Source organism: Abramis brama (assembly GCF_963993115.1).
Source record: "Abramis brama genome assembly, chromosome: 4".
Classification (NCBI taxonomy): Eukaryota; Metazoa; Chordata; class Actinopteri; order Cypriniformes; family Leuciscidae; genus Abramis; species Abramis brama.
In genome coordinates this window covers 22,837,664-22,859,272 of record NC_139966.1, presented here as the reverse complement: position 1 = coordinate 22,859,272, position 21,609 = coordinate 22,837,664, and the positions used below count along the sequence as shown (strand labels likewise).

At 35.8% G+C, this 21,609-nt stretch overlaps 1 protein-coding gene and 1 long non-coding RNA gene across 4 annotated transcripts; one reads left to right on the top strand and one right to left on the bottom strand.

Annotated features, from left to right (window-relative positions):
• Positions 1 to 5,684: 5,684 nt before the first annotated feature.
• Positions 5,685 to 15,144, bottom strand: LOC311080794 (uncharacterized protein). 2 transcript variants are annotated; one of them, XM_084110931.1, is made up of 17 exons: positions 14,933 to 15,144; positions 14,744 to 14,802; positions 14,481 to 14,544; positions 14,181 to 14,240; positions 12,021 to 12,099; positions 11,788 to 11,899; positions 11,569 to 11,694; positions 11,390 to 11,431; positions 11,258 to 11,311; positions 11,102 to 11,143; positions 10,923 to 10,997; positions 10,435 to 10,491; positions 10,117 to 10,194; positions 9,690 to 9,880; positions 9,097 to 9,256; positions 8,619 to 8,722; positions 5,685 to 6,046 (listed from the first exon to the last, which is right to left on the bottom strand). In XM_084110931.1, the coding sequence occupies exons 5-17, from the start codon at positions 12,096 to 12,098 to the stop codon at positions 6,017 to 6,019; spliced, it is 1,149 nt and encodes a 382-aa protein (XP_083967057.1). In that variant the 5' UTR covers position 12,099; positions 14,181 to 14,240; positions 14,481 to 14,544; positions 14,744 to 14,802; positions 14,933 to 15,144; the 3' UTR covers positions 5,685 to 6,016. The 2 variants fall into 2 exon arrangements, with proteins under 2 accessions (XP_083967057.1, XP_083967058.1); XM_084110932.1 differs by lacking the exons at positions 10,923 to 10,997; positions 11,102 to 11,143; positions 11,258 to 11,311 and having other exon boundaries at positions 14,933 to 15,143.
• LOC311080795 lies at positions 5,940 to 20,848 on the top strand. Of its 2 annotated transcripts, XR_014605718.1 has the most exons (10): positions 5,940 to 6,077; positions 6,248 to 6,559; positions 8,697 to 8,755; positions 9,091 to 9,284; positions 9,710 to 9,911; positions 10,102 to 12,524; positions 12,637 to 12,751; positions 12,846 to 13,128; positions 18,444 to 18,585; positions 19,299 to 20,848. It is a non-coding gene; the product is annotated as an uncharacterized lncRNA (long non-coding RNA). The 2 variants fall into 2 exon arrangements; XR_014605719.1 differs by lacking the exons at positions 5,940 to 6,077; positions 6,248 to 6,559; positions 8,697 to 8,755; ... (3 more) ...; positions 12,637 to 12,751; positions 12,846 to 13,128 and adding an exon at positions 16,333 to 16,621.
• Positions 20,849 to 21,609: the final 761 nt, after the last annotated feature.

The following is a 21,609-nucleotide window of genomic DNA, read 5'->3' as shown; positions in this document are numbered from 1 at the left end:
CAAACACAGTTGTTGGTGTTATCTGCCTTTGCTGAAGAAAAAAACAAATCTACTAATATATATATATATATATATATATATAATTTATGACAATTTACAAAAACCAGAGCTATCTATTTATGCAAATAACCTCTGTTAATATATACACATACAGCATTACACTATAATTGAAAGGTATATTGCTTTCAACTTTTATTAAACTTTAATAAATAACTTTTAATTTAAGTGACCTTAACACAATCTTTAGATAAACTTATTATGATGTCAAAAATTACTCCGTTGCCTTATCATACATACATAGACAGACAAATTGAATAAAGTTATCAGACACTTTGCAGTCTTAACTGCATATATAATGAACTTAAAGGGATAGTTCACTTTGAAATTAATTTTTGATATGTTTTAGCTTACCTCAAGGGCATCCAAGATGTAGGTGTCTTTATTTCCGCAGTAGTTTCAATTCTGATATTTTTAGGTCAAACCGTTCTTGTCTGTCAGTCATATAATGCAGGTCGATGGTCACTGTCTCAAAGAGCATGCACAAAGTCCAAATGAAAACAATTCCCCATCGTCCAAATGAAACAATTCCCCATCATAAGTACACATTGATGGCCTAAGACACGAAACGAGTGGTTTGTGTGAGAAAACGAACAGTATTTATATTATTGTTATCTCTTGAAAACAGCACACGTCCAAATGATCTGACGGCGCGAAAGGTATAGATATATACACTAGACGTCACCTTGGCTACTGCAGTTCATTGGAACGAAACCGTAACCAAGGCGGCAGCTATGTATATCTATACCCGCCCGCGCCGTCAGATCATTTGGACGTGTGCTGTTTTCAAGAGATAACAATAATATAAATACTGTTCGTTTTCTCACACAAACCGCTCGTTTCGTATCTTAGGCCATCAATGTGTACTTATGATGGGGAATTGTTTCATTTGGACGATGGGGAATTGTTTTAATTTGGACTCTGTGCTTGTGTTTTGAGACAGTGACCATCGACCTGCATTATATGACTGACAGACAAGAACGGTTTGACCTAAAAATATCAGAATTGAAACTACTGCGGAAACAAAGACACCTACATCTTGGATGCCCTTGAGGTAAGCTAAAACATATCAAAAATTAATTTCAAAGTGAACTATCCCTTTAACATAGGTTCATTCTTATTAAACCACCAATTGTTTTCCCTATTACCTTCGTTCTTTCATTACCCTGAATGACAAGCATCACCGCAACTATTTTATTCAGGTAGGCCTACTGTCCCTTTAAAATCTGTCGCTGCAACACATGCCGGGAATCTAACGCGCTGCCACTTACATCTCATTTCGACCAACTCTCTAGGTAATTTCACACATTGTTTAACTCATTTAAGACTCCGTAAATCATAATACTACAAAAAACGGGCATATCAACATGGGTCTAAGTTCTTTCAAGTTCAAAAGACAACAGGACAGACTCCAGCGTGCTATATTTCTGCGCATAAAAATGGACTAATATTTCTCTGCATCTTCTCTCTCTGTGTGTGTGTGTGTGTGTGTGTGTGTGTGTGTGTCTGTGTGTAACATTACACGACATTCACAAACAGCGCGTTCTCTTTAATCTTGTCGCACTTCAATACTTTAAAAGGGTTTACACGAATGAGAGCTTAATCATATGGAAATGTGCATAACGGATTACAGAAAAATTTATTCTACGTTCAACCTAATTGCACTGATATTTTAATATGTTACACTGCACAAAAATTAATCGCATATATAGGTTGACGTTAGCAACACAATAGTAGAGTACTCGTACATCAGGTAACAACACGCGCTCATTAACCATTGAAGCACGGCATAAGAAAAGAAAGCGCGATATAACAGTCCTGCAGACACACAATTTACAAAACTTTTCTTTCCTATGCATGTCAAGACAACATACTAACCAAAGATACTTTTACCAATAGCCAATATATCCACTATATACCTCCCTCCCCCCCACTTGTTCGTCAATTGAAGAAACTTCACATATTATTACCTTTACACTGACAAAATGCAATTACACCCCTTTTATAGTTACCTGCTGCCGTGCTGCCATGGCTTTAACCTCGGACACCGTTTTTTTGGCAATCTGTGGAGACTCTCTAAAGCTGAAACCAACCTCGGTCACCACAAGCAGCTCTGTTGACTTGCCGCATTGAACGTCAAACTTGCCTCCGTCATTACCTTAACAACATAAACTTAGTTAATATTTACACAATCTCATTAACTATTTACTGCTTCACGTAAACATAAAACGGCTACTTACTAACGCGTCTCTTGATGCTCGTCAGCTTCACAGGACTCTTATTTTTTTCGGCCTGGGTGAAAGCGCTCCTCTTCTCCACAGCGAAAACTACGACATGTCTAAATTCCTCTCTACTAACTTGCAACAACGCGTTGAAATATTTTGCGCCATTACGAACTCCGACCTTTACCGCGCTCACATTATGAATGAAACCTGAGATGCAAGTTTCATCTTCGAAAACGTCCGTTTTCAGCTTTTTTGCTGGACTTGACATATCGCTTCTTGCTTCGTCGATTACGCTACAAATCCCATAAACACTTTCGGCACGGCACTAACTCTTTCAACATACACAACTACGCATGCTCGATCAAAACGCATTAAATAAATTATCTTGCGTGCAAACATACTTTACAACTGTTAATGCACAATTAGTCTTGTATGCCGACAAACTATAAAACTATTATAATGACCATTTCAACTCAACCATAACAAAACCCTAAGTACCATAACAATAAATGATTTCCGTAACTTTCTTTAAATAAACTTATACGAATACTACATAAACTTTTTTTAAAAATACCAGTATTATGCCATCAAACATTTTCGAATGAATAAAAAACAACTGTCCCAAACTATTTTAAGAAACTTTATTTTCACAACACCTGATAAATGCAATAAACATACAGTAAACAAAATTACAAAATTAAACATTATTTTGCACTTTTACACACATGCAAACTTAATTCCACCAAAAATAAATACAATAAAATAAAATAAATCTCTGTTCTTAGAGCTCTTTTACTGCGTTTAGCATATTGTACAGTTGCACAATTTTTTTTTTTTTTTACAATAAAACAACAAGTCTCATTTCAATAACCATCAAGTAATCTAAGACTAACATTTGTGCATTTGTTGCTCTACATAAATAAAACCTAAACTATTCAACCACGTTTATATTAACACACGCATAAGACCTCACATTCCACTTTCCTTCTGATATAAGTAATTTGTGTTGTCCAACACACCTACATCTCTTCACTCTCCAGAGCAGCCACTGCTCCTGCAATCTCTTTCTCTTCTGGCTTCTCACTTTCAGCTGTTTCCGCCACTTTTTCAATCTTCACAACGACATCACGTTGGATTTGGACTTTCCACGTATCAACAGTCAACAGATGCTCTTCCACATTTTGCCCTTCAATGAGCAAATGTCTCATGCCTTCTTTCTCCAGGTAACGGCTAATGACTGAATTTGTTACGTTTAAGTCCATTTCGTTATTGTCTTGCAAGAACGCAACTCGTCCACTAGCCGTGCACTGATAGTATTCAGCTTTCTGAAGCAATTTACAGCGTTGGCACCGGTGGAACTTCACAGCACTGTTGAATTCAAGCTGCCACGCCTGGCATTTTGTGCACTTCTTTGACACTGCAATTTCGGCACGTACGATGCTTCCGATGTATGTGGTCACTTGCTCTTCTTCGGCTTCAAACTGTACAAAGGAACTTGCCCCAGCTACTTCCTTGGTTGCCACAATTTCGGTGTTGCGAGTTGTGGTCAGGAATACAGATCCCAGATACTCTCTTGTGCTCAAATTGCGCATCCTATATGACTGACCGCACAACACCTGCCCTATCTGTCCCGCCCACAACTGCAGTTTGACCTGTCCAGTTGCATCTTGCACGTAGCACGTCTGAGTTTCCACCTTCGCACCCATGATCTCCACCATCTCCGAAGCTACTTCAACATGGCATATTTTGACCTCTATTGTGCCAACCTAACAGAAAAACACATAAACAGTTATGGAACAAAACATCATATCACAAGAAAACAACACAACATTAACAAAACCATAATTTCTAAACGTATATCTACGCTCAACATCAATACGCTTCAACTGGGATGTATATTTTTTCCCATCATTTTTATTTTGATACACATGATACTATAGTATTCGGACTTACATGAAACAGCCTTTATTGTTATAAAAATACAGATTTATGTTCATCACTGAATCTGGAGCATTTAACTAAACCAGTCCTGTATCTGGAAAGAAAACCACACACGTGTGATCATTGTCGTACAGTCAACCTAACCAATCATGAAACAACAATGTCGTCATATAAACTCATGCAACCGCTCTGGAGAATCTGCACAAAATGACTCAGCAAACTGCTCTGTAATTACTCTCTTAATGCTTTGAAAACACACGCCTCAAACCCGTAACGGCAGCACTGTCTCAAAACAGACGATATTTCTAAGTGTCACGCATTGCTTGACGTCAGCCAGCAATTAAATTGTGCAACACTGCATAAACTCACACAAGCCTAGTGTGTGCACTCATCTGTTGCTGTGTGTGTATGTGCACATGTATTTGACTTTGTTATAAATGCAGTTACAAAGCAATTACAAGATTGTATTTAATTCTGAAAGTTGAAATGTTCACTTATGTGCTTTTGCCAAACACAGTTGTTGGTGTTATCTGCCTTTGCTGAAGAAAAAAACAAATCTACTAATATATATATATATATATATATATATATATATATATAATTTATGACAATTTACAAAAACCAGAGCTATCTATTTATGCAAATAACCTCTGTTAATATATACACATACAGCATTACACTATAATTGAAAGGTATATTGCTTTCAACTTTTATTAAACTTTAATAAATAACTTTTAATTTAAGTGACCTTAACACAATCTTTAGATAAACTTATTATGATGTCAAAAATTACTCCGTTGCCTTATCATACATACATAGACAGACAAATTGAATAAAGTTATCAGACACTTTGCAGTCTTAACTGCATATATAATGAACTTAACATAGGTTCATTCTTATTAAACCACCAATTGTTTTCCCCATTACCTTCGTTCTTTCATTACCCTGAATGACAAGCATCACCGCAACTATTTTATTCAGGTACTGTCCCTTTAAAATCTGTCGCTGCAAAACATGCCGGGAATCTAACGCGCTGCCACTTACATCTCATTTCGACCAACTCTCTAGGTAATTTCACACATCCCAGCTAACACAAATACGTAACTGTTACGTAACTGCAACGTAATCTGGTGACCAAACTTTCGTCGTGGCGACGTAATTAGTTACGTCGTGGCAACCGGAAAAGTGAAATTCCCAGATACGTTGCTACAACGTAACTTTATGACGTTGCCAGTTAGTAAGCACGACGTTGTGACAACGTAACTTTGTGACGTTACCAGTTAGTAAGCACGACGTTGTGACAACGTAACTTTGCGACGTTACCAGTTAGTAAGCACAACGTTGTGACAACGTCCTGTGCTGGTACTAAATATGTCATTTTCAAGGCGGACAGTTTGTGTCCTCATTTGCCCACACCTCATTTAAAGACTATTTAAATGAATGATGAATGCATACTCAAAATGAGGTAAATTCAGCTAATTTATTTGGAAAAAAACAGTACACATTAACATTTTAATTATAATTATAACACAATTAATTTGTTTGAACGGGAACACTTCGAACAGGGAACACTTCATGAAAGACACTTGAACGGGAACACTTCGAACAGGGAATACTTCGAGGAATGAAAGACACTTGAACGGGAACACTTCGAACAGGGAACACTTCGAACAGGGAACACTTAATGAAAGACACTTGAACGGGAACACTTCGAACAGGGAACACTTCGAGGAATGAAAGACACTTGAACGGGAACACTTCGAACAGGGAACACTTCGAGGAGAACAAGCGAACTACAATTCTGCAGGTACTGGCAGTCGATCCTAAAGAAACAGCACAACAACAAAACAACAGGTTAGTCATTTTCATTGTAACCTTTAAATAAGAGTTGTATTAGGCTAAAATTTGTAAACTCTTTTGGTCCAAACGGCGAAATTATGTCTTTGAAGGGCACTTAACTAAAAAATTGCTTTTTTTTTTTTTTTTTTTGCATTCTCACTGCAAGCTCTTATTGTTCCTTGTAGGGCATATGACAACGTCTACATAAAATTAACGCACCGTGAATTTGTCTGATAGTAGCCTACATAACTCTGCCTTAACCCCGCAGCAACAGTAAAACAAATCCGAAAGGACTCCGAAGGAGCGACTGCTGATTGGTTGTTATTATCCGCCTCTAATTATATTAAAATATTAAAATAACGTCTGTTGTAACGACTCTGCAAAAGACATTTTCCCCATGAAACGTTTTTTCCCTCTTCGCAGGAAATGTTCAGTTTCTTGCTACTGCTAATTATTCAGGAATAATATACCATTTTAAAATCTTCTCAAAGACAAAGGTAAGTCTGATTTTGATCTAACTTAACCTAATCCGTGTGGGTAGGCAAACTGCAGTGATGATTTATGTCTGTTGATTAAATGTTGCATATTGTGAGGAAACTCACAGGCTTAAGGTAAATAAATTACAGAGATTTTGCAAATTAAATCGAGGAGATAATATTAGGTTTATTAATATTTAAACCTGCACATGAGCTTATTTATGGGAGCTGTCCAGGGTGATGAAAGCAGTTTGTAACTTTTTCCTAACAAAAATGCTGTGAAAATGTTGACTAACGTGGAAATTGTGTTTTGGGCTTAACTTAGCTTAAAATAAAGCTATTAAGTTCTATCTAAAACAGATGTTAACGTGGTCATTTGTGGAGAAAAAAGTTTACAGACCGGTAATGTAACTATACACATTTTATTGTTGTTATTTTATATTTGTTTTTATAGTCCTGATAAATAATATCGATTGGAAAAAGCAAAAATGAAATGCTTTTCATTTTAAGTCATGCCTTTCCGGCGACTCAAAACGGGGGTTGGAGGTAACAGAACAAAAAAATGTTACATAGCTTCTCTGCAGGGACGGCGCCAGAGAATTTTTAACGCATGTGCTGAGGGGGGGGTGCTAGATCATTGAAGGGGGAGCTGCGCAAAACTTGGCCACTAAATATTTAATATTCAATTATTTTAATGATCACAATTAAAGTTTTCATTTTATTAAATTGAACAAGCAACATTCAGCATTCAATCAAATATTCTAAAAGATGTAGACTATTATTAATAATAATGTTATTTCAACATAATATCTTGGTATTTCGACATAATATGTGTGCGTGCAACAAGCAAGATGTGCATTTGTAAATCCGGTGACGCGTGCATTGATTTTTATTAATAAACTAGTGTTTTCTGACAGTGTCGACTCGTCTGCAAAGATGAAGTTGACGATCGCCATATCCGTAGTGAACGCGCCTAGAGAAATGCACATAATGGATTACGTAATCAGAGAGTAGCCTTTTTCTGTTTTCGTTTTGAATTATTTCGTTTAAAGACATATCAAGCTTTGTATATTTGATGTATTTCTCATATCTGTGTGAGGCATACACTGAGTTTCGTTAAGTTAGGATAAGATGCGCTCCAGTTAACGTGCAATGCAAGTGACCGCGCGGGCGCCTCCATGATTATATTGTCCGTTATGCTTCTTATTATTCATTAAATCGGTTGATGAAAAATGTATTAAAATTAAGATACAATTTATACAAAACGAAATACACTTTAAAGAAAGGTTTTCTACAAAACAAAACTTAAAGAAGTGGTCAAAATCATGTCTGAACCACTCCATGTCTCATATTGCGCATCCTATCTTACTCGTGCTGTTCACTTTTCATAAATCAACAGAAATGAAAAAAAAAAAACATTATAATAATTTAACAAATATGAAACTAAATGCGCATATTTAATGGCTACAACAGTATACTAGGCCTACAGACTCTCTATTTGTACAAATTGCGGCTCATTCATTTAATTCTGAATTTTGCACACAAGTTGAAAGGCATTTGTTCAAATCAAGTTCACGGATAATTGTGCGTGCATTTATTAATCATTATTATACTAAAATAAAAACAAAGTAGGCTATGTTATGTACAAAAAAAAAGAATCAGATGAGCCCAGAATATGAACGCAATTACACGTTAAGTATTTCCCCCCATAGAAAACCATTATAAGAACGCTTAATGTGGCTTAATGCAGATTAGAATGTCCCCTTATGTCGAAATAACGAGATATTATGTCGATACTACTGCGGTGTCCACCGTGGTCTCCACATTCTTGATAGATTTATTTGTGTTGTAAATTCAAGAAAACTTTCCGTTTTGCATTTCCTTTAACATTTTTCCCCAACATTCGTTTTTTTTTTTTTTTCTTGCACATTTAATTATTTATGTAGAATTTTGTGGATTTATTTATATATTTATTTGCGTGTTTAAATATGTATTGTTTTGCAGGTTTTGGCCTCCATTGTTTCAATCAAATCGAACCGAAAATTTGTTCCCCCTATTTTCCTATATTCAACATCAATACCTGAACATGTTTTTTCAGTTGGGCTGGCACATGTTTCAGTGTCTCTGCAATGTAACACTCTATGTCCTTCTCTCCCAGATCAGACTTGCATTTCATAACAGCATCTGGAACAAAACAGAAATCATGAATATTACATTGTAAGTAGCCTACCATTTATTTGTGTGCTCAAATTCACTTTATCAATATAATACTATCATTTTAAGTTTGGTAAAGGTATTTCACTTACAAAAGTTATTATTAGAATTATAAAAGCAATAACGCACTTGAGGCAAGTGCAGTATTGTGAATAAGTTATGGCTCATATTTTTAACACAAAAAAGTGCACAGTGATTTTATACTTTTAAATGGCTTAACATTCTGCAAAGCATCCCTTGTTATATGCAAGAAAGAAATATATTTTTAAATGACATGAGTAAATGTTTCCAGAAATGAAAAGAAATGTTCATTCTTTACATTGTTATTTATTTTTCAGACTCACGTTTGATGACTTTACACAGAGTTGTGTCAATCAGAGGCAATTTCTCCCTTTTCCCCTTCAAACTAAAGTGGCTCCACACGATGTTTGTCGCTACTGCCCGCATCACTCTCCTCACACAATCCCCTGGATTTGCCCCACCAATAAGGCTGAGATGGTGAATCTGTTAAACATCATGGTTTGGCATGCAGGTTAGTACAGTCAACAAACTCATAGTCGTTGTTCATTTCTCATTGTCACAATTTAGTTGTTGAATATGTAAAAGTAGAAACTTACATAATTGTTTATATTAATAAAGTAATTGTGCATATTTGCTACATAAATACATACTATAGAATTGTCTCACCGATTTATAGATTTTATTTATTAGGAATGAGGAGGAATTCATTAAATCATTTTTAAAAATATATATGACTAATAAAAATAATTTAAATAATATTAATGCAACTTTCCATTGCTTGTAAATTAGTGCTAAAAAAACAATAATGACATAACCATGAATGTGTTTTTGTAATTGTTAAATCATATTTAAATAAATATATAATACACAGTTTTTTAAAAATATCATGCGCCCCGGAAATAACCAAAATACTCACCACTCTCTTTCTAAAATCAGAGTCTTTGAGACGGTGTTCAAGGGCCTCAAGCTCCTCTTTGCTCTGAGCGATATTGAGCTCCAGGATGTCTTCCGCTCTCTGATGACCCTGGCGTTTCCTCAGTAGGATGAGTATTTCTCTCTGGGTGGCTGCCAGGCTGTCTACTTTTCGTAGCAGAACCTCCAGTGTTTCTGCAATTAGAGAGAACAAGTTACACACTTGGTGAGCCAAAAAGTAGCCTAATGTTAGTGTAATATATTAACTACAATACAAACATCATAAACCTATCTAATAGGAGGAAAAATTAACTTTACACCATAATTCACTTAAAACACTATCTAACGGAAGAACTCTGTATCAATATGTACTCTTTTTCTTTTTAGAATTTACATTCGATGCATTTGTTTCTTAGGCCTATAAAATGTACCTTTAAGTTCACTCTTCGTTGGGTCATTGGGTCGTTGGGTCTTCGTGTTGTCAGCCCTTGCAGATGTTTGTCTCTCCTCTAAAAAAGTTAAGTAATGTTATACAACAAGCACTCAACTTTGAATTATCCTGTGTGGGAAATGTCACTCTTGTATGGACAATTTGATTCCTCATGATATGACCAATTTAACATTTGTTGCATACGCAATGTCATTATCATTCCCTCATCTAACTTCTAACATCAGCTACTTAACTTTCAATTCAATCTAAAATCAATTCAAATAAAGTTTACAGATGTTGAATACAAATTAAATTTTACCTTCAGTAATATATTCTGCCACAGACACAGAATCAAATATGGGTGATTCATCAAGATCTGCAAGCATGATAAAAACACAGTTGTCAACTTGAACCTTGAAAAACATTGAGACGAATCCACTAAACGGATGTGCCACTTTTGCCTGTGATATTTTACTATAAAAACCTGTCTTAGTAGGCACCAATAGAATGTTTTAAGCAGTTGCAATCTAATCAAGTCATTGCCATTATGTTCTGTACAACATTTATATATCTGACAAATTATTCTTAAATAATTTTAAATAATACATTTATCGTGAAAATTATTAAAAGGAAGTTTCTGTATAGATCATGGCAGCAGTAATTTATCCAATAATAATTTCCATTTGCATAGTTAGTTTATCACTTTGGCTATAAACCAGCACAGACAGTGTACACAAAAATGTCAGTGGGCGCGATTAATTCTTAGTGAATTCACCCCATAGAGTTAAATCATTTATTCAATTCTACCTTTAGATAAATCATGTGATGTACTGGGATCTGAATGGTCATAGGTTGCATTCTGGGAAGACTCTTTGACTTTTTCTATTTTGAGTATACAAAGACAAAAAAGAATTACATGTAATTGCAGAAAATATATTTTACGTATTCATGGGACTATACTGTTTGATGTGTTTGTACAAATGTACTTGGTTTATGTTGGGGTGGGATGGGAAGTGTAGCCTCTGTTGCTGTATCAAAGACATGTAAAATAACAAATATGTTTCAGGGGGGGAATTTTCATTTTAAACATTAATTTTAAATTTATTTGGTTGTTTAAAAAGAGCATACACATATACTTATACCTTTGTCTGGCCTTTTCTCAACAATTGATGGGTTTTTTTTAGGAAATGGTCCATCTAAATAGCATGCAAAATGTTAATTTACTTTAACCTGAATTTAAATTGCCATTTGTTGAATGGTATATACAATGGTACCTTGATGCTTTCTTTTTCTTGGGGTCGCCCGCAGTGTCTCATCTAAATAGATCACACATTATTAATGTGCAGTTAGCAATGTATTCTTTGAAAGTTGATAATGATATGACTTTTTCTGTTTCACTATCAGAAGGTCTTTATGGACTACACAATACTCAAAGACTGAAAGTAATGCATACCATCGCTGCTGTCATCATACCGGAGAGGTTTTCTTTTTGGCCTTTTTGTGTAGGTGTCAACATCACTCTCCACGGCAGAATGGTATTCTGCTGCTTTACACCACTTGAGGGCCTTTGCAAAGTTGTCTAAAAATATAAAGCCAATGGTAAAACAATTAAAATTTAATCATAATGTACAATCTGATCATTAAAGTATCCTCAAAATAAATTAAACATTACCAGTATTTGCCAATACACGGATTTTCCTGGAAATCCAATTTTGCTCATCAGGAACGTCTTCTTTTTTTGCCCTTTTAGTGGGGTTTGTAGGTGGCCAGTAGCTGTATTGTTGCTAGAATGCGTCCAGTGAAGTCAGAGACATTGTTAAAATATTTACATACATTTCTTAATTTTTATATTTTTGATCAAGATTATATTGTTAATGTGGAAGGTTATGAAAAATTTTCTTGTACCCCATTTTCCCTGTGTGTCCAGCACTGGGCTACAATGCCAACCGTCGACTCCTCCGTGAATTCAACGACGACATACATACTAATACAAAAAAAAAAAAAAAAAATACAAAAGATTCACTGCTGGTGTAAGATGGCCATGAAAGTCACTGTGTCTCCATTTTCGATCTTGATTGCTCTCTTTTCAGTTAGTTTTTTGGAGATCCACCTCATTGTCGTTTGTTTTTTACTGAAGTTGTACACCCCCAGAAGAAATGAGTGGCAGGGCTCGATGAACAATGGTGCAGGACTATGATAAATTCTGCAAAGAACATGTCCATCTTTCTCCTCATCGTTGGTGATCTCGCAGCCATTGTCATCGTCTAGGATGAATGCTCTATCCTTGCTCTTCTTTGTTTGTCTGTCTTTGTTGTTTTTAATTGTGGATGCACATCTTTCCTCAATCCTGTTGGCAATCTGGCTAAGAGGGTGTGTTCCACTTCGTACCATCTTCTTGATCGTATGCAGGTATGTTTCGAATTTAAATGCACTGCAGTTGTCCAGACCATTAAATTGTACAGCATCATCAGTGATGTGGAGCATTGAGTGGATGTTGTACACTATGAACTCATTTCCATAGAGCTCTCGTCCTCTGCTGACAAAGTAGCTGAGCAAGCATCTTGCATATTCTGAGTGCTTTTTGACCAGTGTTGGGGAAACTAAAATGCACATTGCCACACTGAATGCCAAGAAATGTAGGTACATGTCATGCCCAAGAATTCCTTTCAACACAAGCTTGCCTGTATACAGCATGAATTGACGGAATTCTGTTGCCTTCCATCTCTCCAGGTCATCCAGGCCACGAGGGGTGCGAGCAAAAATGGAAGGAATTTGACTCCTAAGCTGAAGCAACCTAGAGCTGACTACTTGTTTTTGGGTGGTGGAGAGCCTGACTCTTCTTTCTCCACGGGTCCAACTGACAAGAAGCCTCTTCATCACCCCCAAGCATGCCTGATGCATGTAGTCGATTGGGAAGCTTTTGACCATATCCATGGGCAGCTGGATGAGTGGAGTATTGGCATTGTGATGCTCAGGCTGAACTTGGCTCCTAAATGAATCATCTGTGCGCAAGGTGAGGTTTTCTGTGGCTGGAAATGTTACTTTATTAAACCATTCACCTTTCTGGTCACATTTATCACATCCATAGTACCCAGAGCACAGCTTTGTGCCTCGTGTAAAGGCTTTTGCTGGAGCATCACACACAATGCAGAGAACATTAATAGAGAAATTTCTCTCCTTATACTGAAGGCCATGAGACATCAGATCATTGAGGTCTGCAATAACATCATCTAGGAAAGTCAGATCGGTGGGTTTCTTGTTTCCGCATGTCAAAGTTACTGGAAAAACGATGATGGGCTTGAGGTGGACAGCACAGAGCACAGGCCACATAACTTTACTTGAGCTCTTGAACAATGGCAGGCCGTCAACGTTGAATGACAGATTAATTGTGTCATGGTCCAGGATCTCTTCAACAGGGTATTTCTCCAGTTTGTCCAGCAACTGTTGACGCAGTGGGTAATGCAAATACTCCATGCCACATTTCTGCATTGTGGTTATTTTCCTTGGCGTTTTGAGCAGAGTACGAGCAGAGGATGGAAGATCAGTGTGGCCATGTTTCTGAAGAATCTTCAACAGATGGTCAACAGCATTGTTCTTTACTTCGAACTGAGAAGCCCAGGATGCCAGTTCTGTTTCCAGGGTTAAGCTTGCCATGCTGTCTTCCTGGTCAGATGTACCATCTTTTTTTTCTGCAGTGTCCATGACTTCCTCCAAGTCATCCTCCCAGTCAGTTTCTTCTGAAGGCCAGGATGCTTCAGAGGACATTGGAGATGAAAGATTCATTGTGTTCTCCGTGGAACCTAAGGTATCACCTGCATCCCATTGACCTTCTGTGACTGTTTCGGACTCTTCCAGACTGTCCAATTCAGTGCTGTTATTTTGTGTAGATATCTTTTGAAGAACACGTTTAGTTGCTCTCCAGGATCTTAGATATTGCCTTGAACGTTCTATTTTGTCCTCACTCATTGTTAAGCCTGTAAATATTTTAGTGTAATGTCTGAATGTGCTTCTGTTTTTCTAACAACAATTTAATGAAGGTCACCACTCTTAATATTTGTCACTTACCTTGATCAGTGGCTGCTGGGCTGCCAGAGAAATTCAAGAAGCAAATTCTGGGAAATATGTCTGTCAGAGACAATCAGAGCATAGAAATCCCTTTATTTTGGGAAACATCTCACTTATCATTTTTGATTGAATAATTTTAATTTCTGTGTAAAATTCACTGTGCAAATGGTAACCCATCATTAAAAACACATCTTACTTAAAAGTCTTAGACTACATAAAAGTCATAAAAGTCTTAGATGACTACATAAAAAATAAAAATAATAAACGAAGCTTGAAGTGAAGCTAAATAATATTACTTACCTTTAAATAAAAGATGGCAAGAAAATAAACTCAGTGGAGGAGGCACTTGAAAACGATGTAAAATCTAATAAATTTAAAAAAAAGATAATCATTGGGTTGGTTTTGGTAAATGCATTGGTATCATGAATTGAAAAAGCGATCAGAAACTGCAAGAGCGAATCAAATTGAATCATGAAATCTATATGAGTCTCCAGGCCAACATCTGACTTATAACTTTTAAATACTAAGAATGTATCTGGTAGGCATTCAAAACATATACTTACAAAGACAAAGTCGCAATGTGCTAGGGCTCTTAAAAGAGCCGTTGGGGTGTAGTTAGCTGCTGTTGACACACAAGGAAAGGGGAGAGAAAGTAGAAACATCTACAGTAAATATGAGTGAGATATATCTGTACGAATTAAAATGCATTACATTTCGGCAATGATTTTAGATTAATCTGCTTTATCACTTACAATAATCAGACTGCAATATATACTGAAAAAAAGAGAAGAGAATAATTATTTTCATGGTATAAATTCCAAAAGATAAAGGCTCTTGATTTATTAATATATCAATTGCATCAAAAAAAATGCATGAGAAGAATGCAGTAATGCATCTGATGCATCTTAGAAACCACATTAAGTCAGTAAAATACATTTTCTTTCTTGAAAATACTACTACTAATTAGTATTATTATTTTTAAAACTGTTAACAGTAATAATAGAATATAATTATTATTGTCATTATAATTATGAATAGTATTAATACTAATAATAACTTTATTATTATTTGAGTTTAATTATCATTAATAGTAGAAGTAGTAGTAGTAATACTAATAATAATAATAATAATTATTATTAACACTGTTAACAATAATGATTGAAATAAAATATAATAATAATTATTGTTATTAATAAAACAATATTTACAAATATTATTAAATGTAGTGGTATTAATAATATGACAGACAGACGGATGGCCGATTTCATTATAGATCTGATCTCATCTTTAGCCTACAAGCCACGTCTCTCGCTCTCACAGGCTTGGCTGCGAGCGCGTGAGCGATGGCGCTGGCGCGTACACCACCAGCGCTCACGCGCTCGCAGCCAAGCCTGTGAGACAACGCGCTTTCCATACAAAGTAAAGATAGTATTATTAATAATTGTATATTTTATTTATTTTAAAGTAACGATAACATCACGGACATGACTGAAGAACCGGAAAAGTTCATTTCAATATGAGCGTATTTTCTCTAGTAGGTTATCCCAAATGACGTCACAGACGTAACGGCATTTAACGGTATTTCATTATAGTGACTAGTGGACGGTGGGGAAAAAACCCGGAAAACCATTGTTTATGTGAAAAGTAGTGGTACATTTACTGGAAAAGACATTTAATCAATTTCGAGACAATTAAAAATGTTCATTAGGTGAAAGTGGCAGTTATCTTATTTATCCGATTACCCTGAGGGTCCTATCTTTACCTATAGTATGCTATACTTAGATTTTATTATTTACTTTCTTCAAAGTTTTAAGTGTCATTTACCTTTGTAGGGGGTTCGTATGTTTTAAAAGTAATTGTACCTAAATCGGTTAAGTAAAAAGTACTTTACCTCAGGAATGCTGGTAGAATAGGACGTCCACTTACAATGAAAACCGGGCTCTGCGCGCGGTGGTCACAACCCCTGCTTATATATGCCCACTGGCAGGTTTCGCGGGCTTGGCACGCGCACAAAATGTATATTATTTATTTTTTTTTTTTAAATGTACATTTATATAATGATATCTTGCGTTACCTTGTCAAAAAGTGATATACCACAATAATTTATTAAATATAAGTTATATATAAACTTTAGAATATCTGTTAACTAAATTGGCTAACGTTAGATTTACGAAATTAAGTAACAATTAAAATGAATCGGTTGTGCACAGTGTTGGGTACCTGGAAGGTATGGAAAATATACATAACATATAAAACATATTCAACAACCCATAGGTGGCGATATATGCGATCGCCAATAAGCATGCATGCAAGCGAAGAACCAGCAGACCCAGACGCGAGTTTACCATTACTCTATCAAACTTTACTGTCTATATGCTATCAACGCGTAGCAGCCGATCTATGGTGCAAGCATTCGGCTTTGATTTGCAAATGGTTGAGAAGTAAGTAGTATAATATGGAATAATACGTGGAAATGTATGTTTTTTTCATATGACAATTTGTGGGATTGTGAGCGTTTTCCCAGAGCTGTCTAAAGCGTTTTGCACGCGGTCCTGTTAAAGGACCTTTATAATTTTTAAAATGCAGTGATGAAAACGATCTTATAGAATTTAAAGTAAATCAAACATGTAAGATAAGTGCAAGGTGCATCCATATGTTAATTAGTTGTGAATTAAACAGTTTTCCTTTATTGTTATTGTATAGGATATTGTTTTATTTATACATTGACGATATATGTGCAGGAAATTTCTACAGGTTTTAGAATGAACCCAGTACAACAGAAACATGCAGGGACAGACAGGCAAGGCAAGTTTATATAGCACATTGCATACACAGTGGTAATTCAAAGTGCGTTACATAGAAGCAATTAAAATAATCAAAATAAATAAGAATAATTAAAGTACGAACAGTGGCACAGTGCTCATTCAGTAAATGCACAGCTAAACAGATGTGTTTTGAGTCTGGATTTGAATGTGACTACTAGGGATGGGTACCGAAACCCAGTATTAAAACCCTTAAAAGAGGTCTTAAGGTCAAACTTGTTAGGAGTAAGGACGAGGACTTTTAAGAGGCTTAAGAGTTTTTTTTAGCAGAGGAGAAAATGACAGAAAGACAAAGAGGGAGAATAAATGTTTTGCATGCAATGGATGAGTGAGTTAATAAGACGCTATAAATTAGATCTAAACGTAACTGGAATCCAGTGTAAAGATCTGAGGACTCTGATATGTTCATATTTTCTGGTTCCTCAATCTGGCAGCAGCATTCTGTGTGAGCTGCAACTGTTTTATGGTCTTTTTTGGGAAGTGTTGTATTTCTATTCCACTGTAATCCTCCTTCTAAAACATTTTCATAATACACTGTAATCAAGTATCACCTTTAGATTACAAATGCAAGATGTCAATCCAGGGTCGTCAGCGGAGCATCTAACCAGTTCAGTTCTAGGTTCGGTTGCTAGGGGCGTTTGCTAATATTACTATTTTATTAATAAAATTAATTTAGTATTAATAAGGAAAAATTACTCATAGTCTTTAGCATGATTTCGTTTTCCTTAAAAATATTTAGAATAATACAAAGACAAAAATTTCCAAAGGCATAAATAACAAACAGTCTTTACCTGAATTGCGGCTCTTTTTGCGTTGTCCCTCTGGAGGTGTTCAACTATAAGATCATCCATAAAAATATCAACTTTGTCTGTGACAAGTAATTTCTTGTACTATTTTCATCTGAGATGAAGCCAAAATTACAGGGGTGAAAATGACTTTAGTGAAAGTGAAGGCCAAGTACTAGTAATTTGACCTCTGCACTTAACCCATAAGTTAGTTTACACATTAGGAGTAGTGAACACGCACAGCAAACCTTGAACAGTGGGCAGTGCCAGGGGAGAGATCGGGGGTGAAGAGCAAGGGCATCTCAGTTGTTTTCTGTCCGTATTGAGACCTTTGAGTTACAAGTCTGACTCTAACCATTAGGCCACAACTGCCTTTAGAGAAATGGCAGCATTGTTATTTTATTTTTACACAGAGATTTGTAGATCTATTAGTAAAATCTGTTGACTTTAGCAATTTTTGTAGTATTGTATTCCACGAAATATTAAATATTACATCTTAATATCCTTCTTAAATTCTGGTTCTTAACAAAATGTTATTTTGGTATCATCATTTTGAAGGCCCTATACTGTTTAATTTTAAGAATGAATTGTTCAATTTTTAATTAATGGTCTGAAAAATACATATCATGCTAAATTGAGTTTTTCATTACACACAGGCAGGCTTGGTTTGGAAACTGCTCTACCATGTCCAATGGGAGGCTCAAGAAGGGAGACATTTGGATGTCCTCAGTCTCCTGAAGTCTGGTCACTTCAGCACAATGTGTCATTGGTGCGTACAGTGAGGTTGTCCACCTCTGGGTAAGTCTCTCACCCAGAAACTCATGTGCCCTTCTGTGTGCATTTGTATTGATGTATCAATACTCTAAAGTTTATACCATGATCAGCAATGCAACGATTGGCTGACATCAAGACAGCAACATAGCAACATCATATCACATCATATAATTAAAAAAGAAAACGGCCAAGCAGGCAAAATTAAATGAAATGTCTAATAGATAAATAAAATGTATAAATGATTGTTACATGATTCCTAATTATTCAAAAAGGTTCACTAATTTGTGTATTTGAACAGGTTTTACTTTTTTTCAGTTCCAAGAGTATGGCCTATTGTAATGAGCAATTCACATTTCTTTAGGGCCAGGAACAAATTAATAACATAGTTTTTACAGTGTTTAATGTGTGAGGCTCCAATAAAATTAAGATAATTATTCCCTCACAAATAAATCTCTCAATGAGTAAAATCGGCTCTATTATTATGGAATACTAAGAACAAGTACATTTATACTTTTAATGATTAATTTCCCTGGTTCTGCCATGATCCTGCCCTTCTGCGTGACGCGGTCCTGTGTACACTTCCTCATTCTGACGTCTGTGATAAAGCAAAAGGCACATCTCTTCACCTGAAACAAGAAGTTAATAAATGCTAGATAAATAATAGATGATGATGATGATGATTATAATAATTATTATTATTACCATTATTAATTTAATGTCCTATCATTATTTTACAGGTCTTCATCTGTTTAAAGATTTCCTCATTTGGCTGGTTTGGAAGACCGAGTTACAGAATGGGTGAAAGCTGGAGAATGACACAAGTGTGTTTCCTCTGTATGCATTAATCAGTGGCGTAGTTGAATAGGGCATATACATACTCAGTCCAACACACACACACACACAACAGATAAACAGGATATCTGACAAGGAAGAGCAGAAGGGGTTTTACTTAATTTCTTTACCAGAGGCAGATGAAATACAACACAAGTACCGGAGTTTAGTTAAACATTAACTTTTCTGAGTGTCCATGGAAAAGTGCAAAACCAATCTAACTGGCTACTAGTTAATCCTGTTCGACTTTGTAGGTCTATGTAGGACACGTGCAAAACAAATTCTTGAAACTGCAAATAATAAGTAAGGGATAATGTAGAGCAAGGCTGTTATAGCGAATACAACCCCGACAGGCTGATCAGGAGGAAGCGGAGGGGTCTTGAATCAGCCTGAAGGGGTTGTATTCACTATAACAACTGCCTCACTCTACATTATCCCACTAAATACATGGCTACCTACCAAATAAATAAATCATCTGACACAAAATATTGATTTAAAAACGAGTTTATTGATTTAAAAACGATTGCATAGCTTCTGCTAAAGAAAATAGTCTGTTCTGTTTCTATGGTTAGTGTCATGTATTTACTAGCGAAACAAATACGATGACGAATAGTCTTGATTTTGATGATTTTATTTGCTGATTAACCAAAAAGAGTTTTTCAGTTAGGAATTCATACAATTCACTTTAAGTGCTCTGGTATACTGCGCGCACACTTAAAGGCGTGCTCCTTTTTATCGGGAGCTCTCACAGCCAATCACTATCACTGTTGCTCTCACAGCCAATAACAAACAAGATCAAGTCAACTCAAACAAAAATGAATAGTATTCAAATACAAATGTTAATACACAACACTCCTCCCCTGAAATCTGGAACTCACAAATTTTATTTTTTTCATTTCAAACCACCCATACAAAATAAAATAGTTAGAATCCTGCGTGTCCATGGCAACGCTCTGCTTTGCATTGCAACGGTGTGTTATCCTTAGAGTAAATTGTATATAGGTTTATTACATGGCTTGGTTGAATTCTAATGTAGAATCAAGCCATGTAAACCTATATAAAATTTACTCTTTATTACAAGTGACAAAAAATGTTTATAGGAATAGTGCAATCAAAATAGAAATTCGTTCATTATTTACTTTCCTTAATGTCACTCCAAACATGTATGACTCTGTTTCATGGAACACAACACCGTGAGAAGATCGACAAAGCCCTTGAGACCACCGTAGAGTAAAAGTTGCAACAATTTATCCATTCTTTCTGTTGAATGTTTTTTCTCACTCGTGTGCATGAAGCTGGAACTATTTGGCTCCAAAATGCAAATCTCAGCTCCTCTGCAGATATTTTCCCCCTTTTATTGGTCCTGCTTTAAATTATTTGCCCAGTTATTTTTTTTTAACAAAACTTTGTTCTGTTGTTCCATTTGTTCCTGTTTTAATAAAACTTTTAAAGCCTGTTGTGTAGTTGTATTGTCATGTTTAGTCTTTTCCCTAAAGACTATGACCCAAAAAAATTTGTTTTTATGGTAAAAATCACGAAAAATCTTTCATATTTAAATTCATACCTGACAGTTGGTAACTTGATGGTAATAAAATTACAGACATGCGACGTCGAGACTACGTTGTCAGTTGGTAAGTCATGAAATTACCAAAACGTCACGTAACTGGGACACAGTTGGTTATTTTGTTACCTTAGGAGACCGTACTGACGACGTTGTCAGTTGGTAATTTGATGGTAATAAAATTACAGACATGCGACGTCGAGACTACGTTGTCAGTTGGTAAGTCATGAAATTACCAAAACGTCACGTAACTGGGACGTAATTGGTTATTTTGTTACCTTAGGAGACCGTACTGACGACGTTGTCAGTTGGTAATTTGATGGTAATAAAATTACAGACATGTGACGTCGAGACTACGTTGTCAGTTGGTAAGTCATGAAATTACCAAAAAGTACGAATAAATTACGTAACTGCGACGTCGTGTGTTAGCTGGGATTGTTTAACTCATTTAAAACTCCGTAAATGATAATACTACAGAAAGCGGGCATATCAACATGGGTCTAAGTTCGTTCAAGTTCAAAAGACAACAGGACAGACTCCAGCGTGCTATATTTCTGCGCATAAAAATGGACTAATATTTCTCTGCATCTTCTCTGTGTGTGTGTGTGTGTGTGTGTGTGTCTGTGTGTAACATTACACGACATTAACAAACAGCG

Bases quoted from the DNA above. Each gene is read 5' to 3' on its own strand.
- LOC311080794 (XM_084110931.1), bottom strand. From the start codon at position 12,098: ATGTATGTCGTCGTTGAATTCACGGAGGAGTCGACGGTTGGCATTGTA. The intron at 11,432-11,568 runs GTATGCATTACT...TGATCTATTTAG, and splicing joins GTATGATGACAGCAGCGATG to ATGAGACACTGCGGGCGACC. The intron at 11,312-11,389 runs GTACCATTGTAT...CATGCTATTTAG, and splicing joins AAGAAAAAGAAAGCATCAAG to ATGGACCATTTCCTAAAAAA.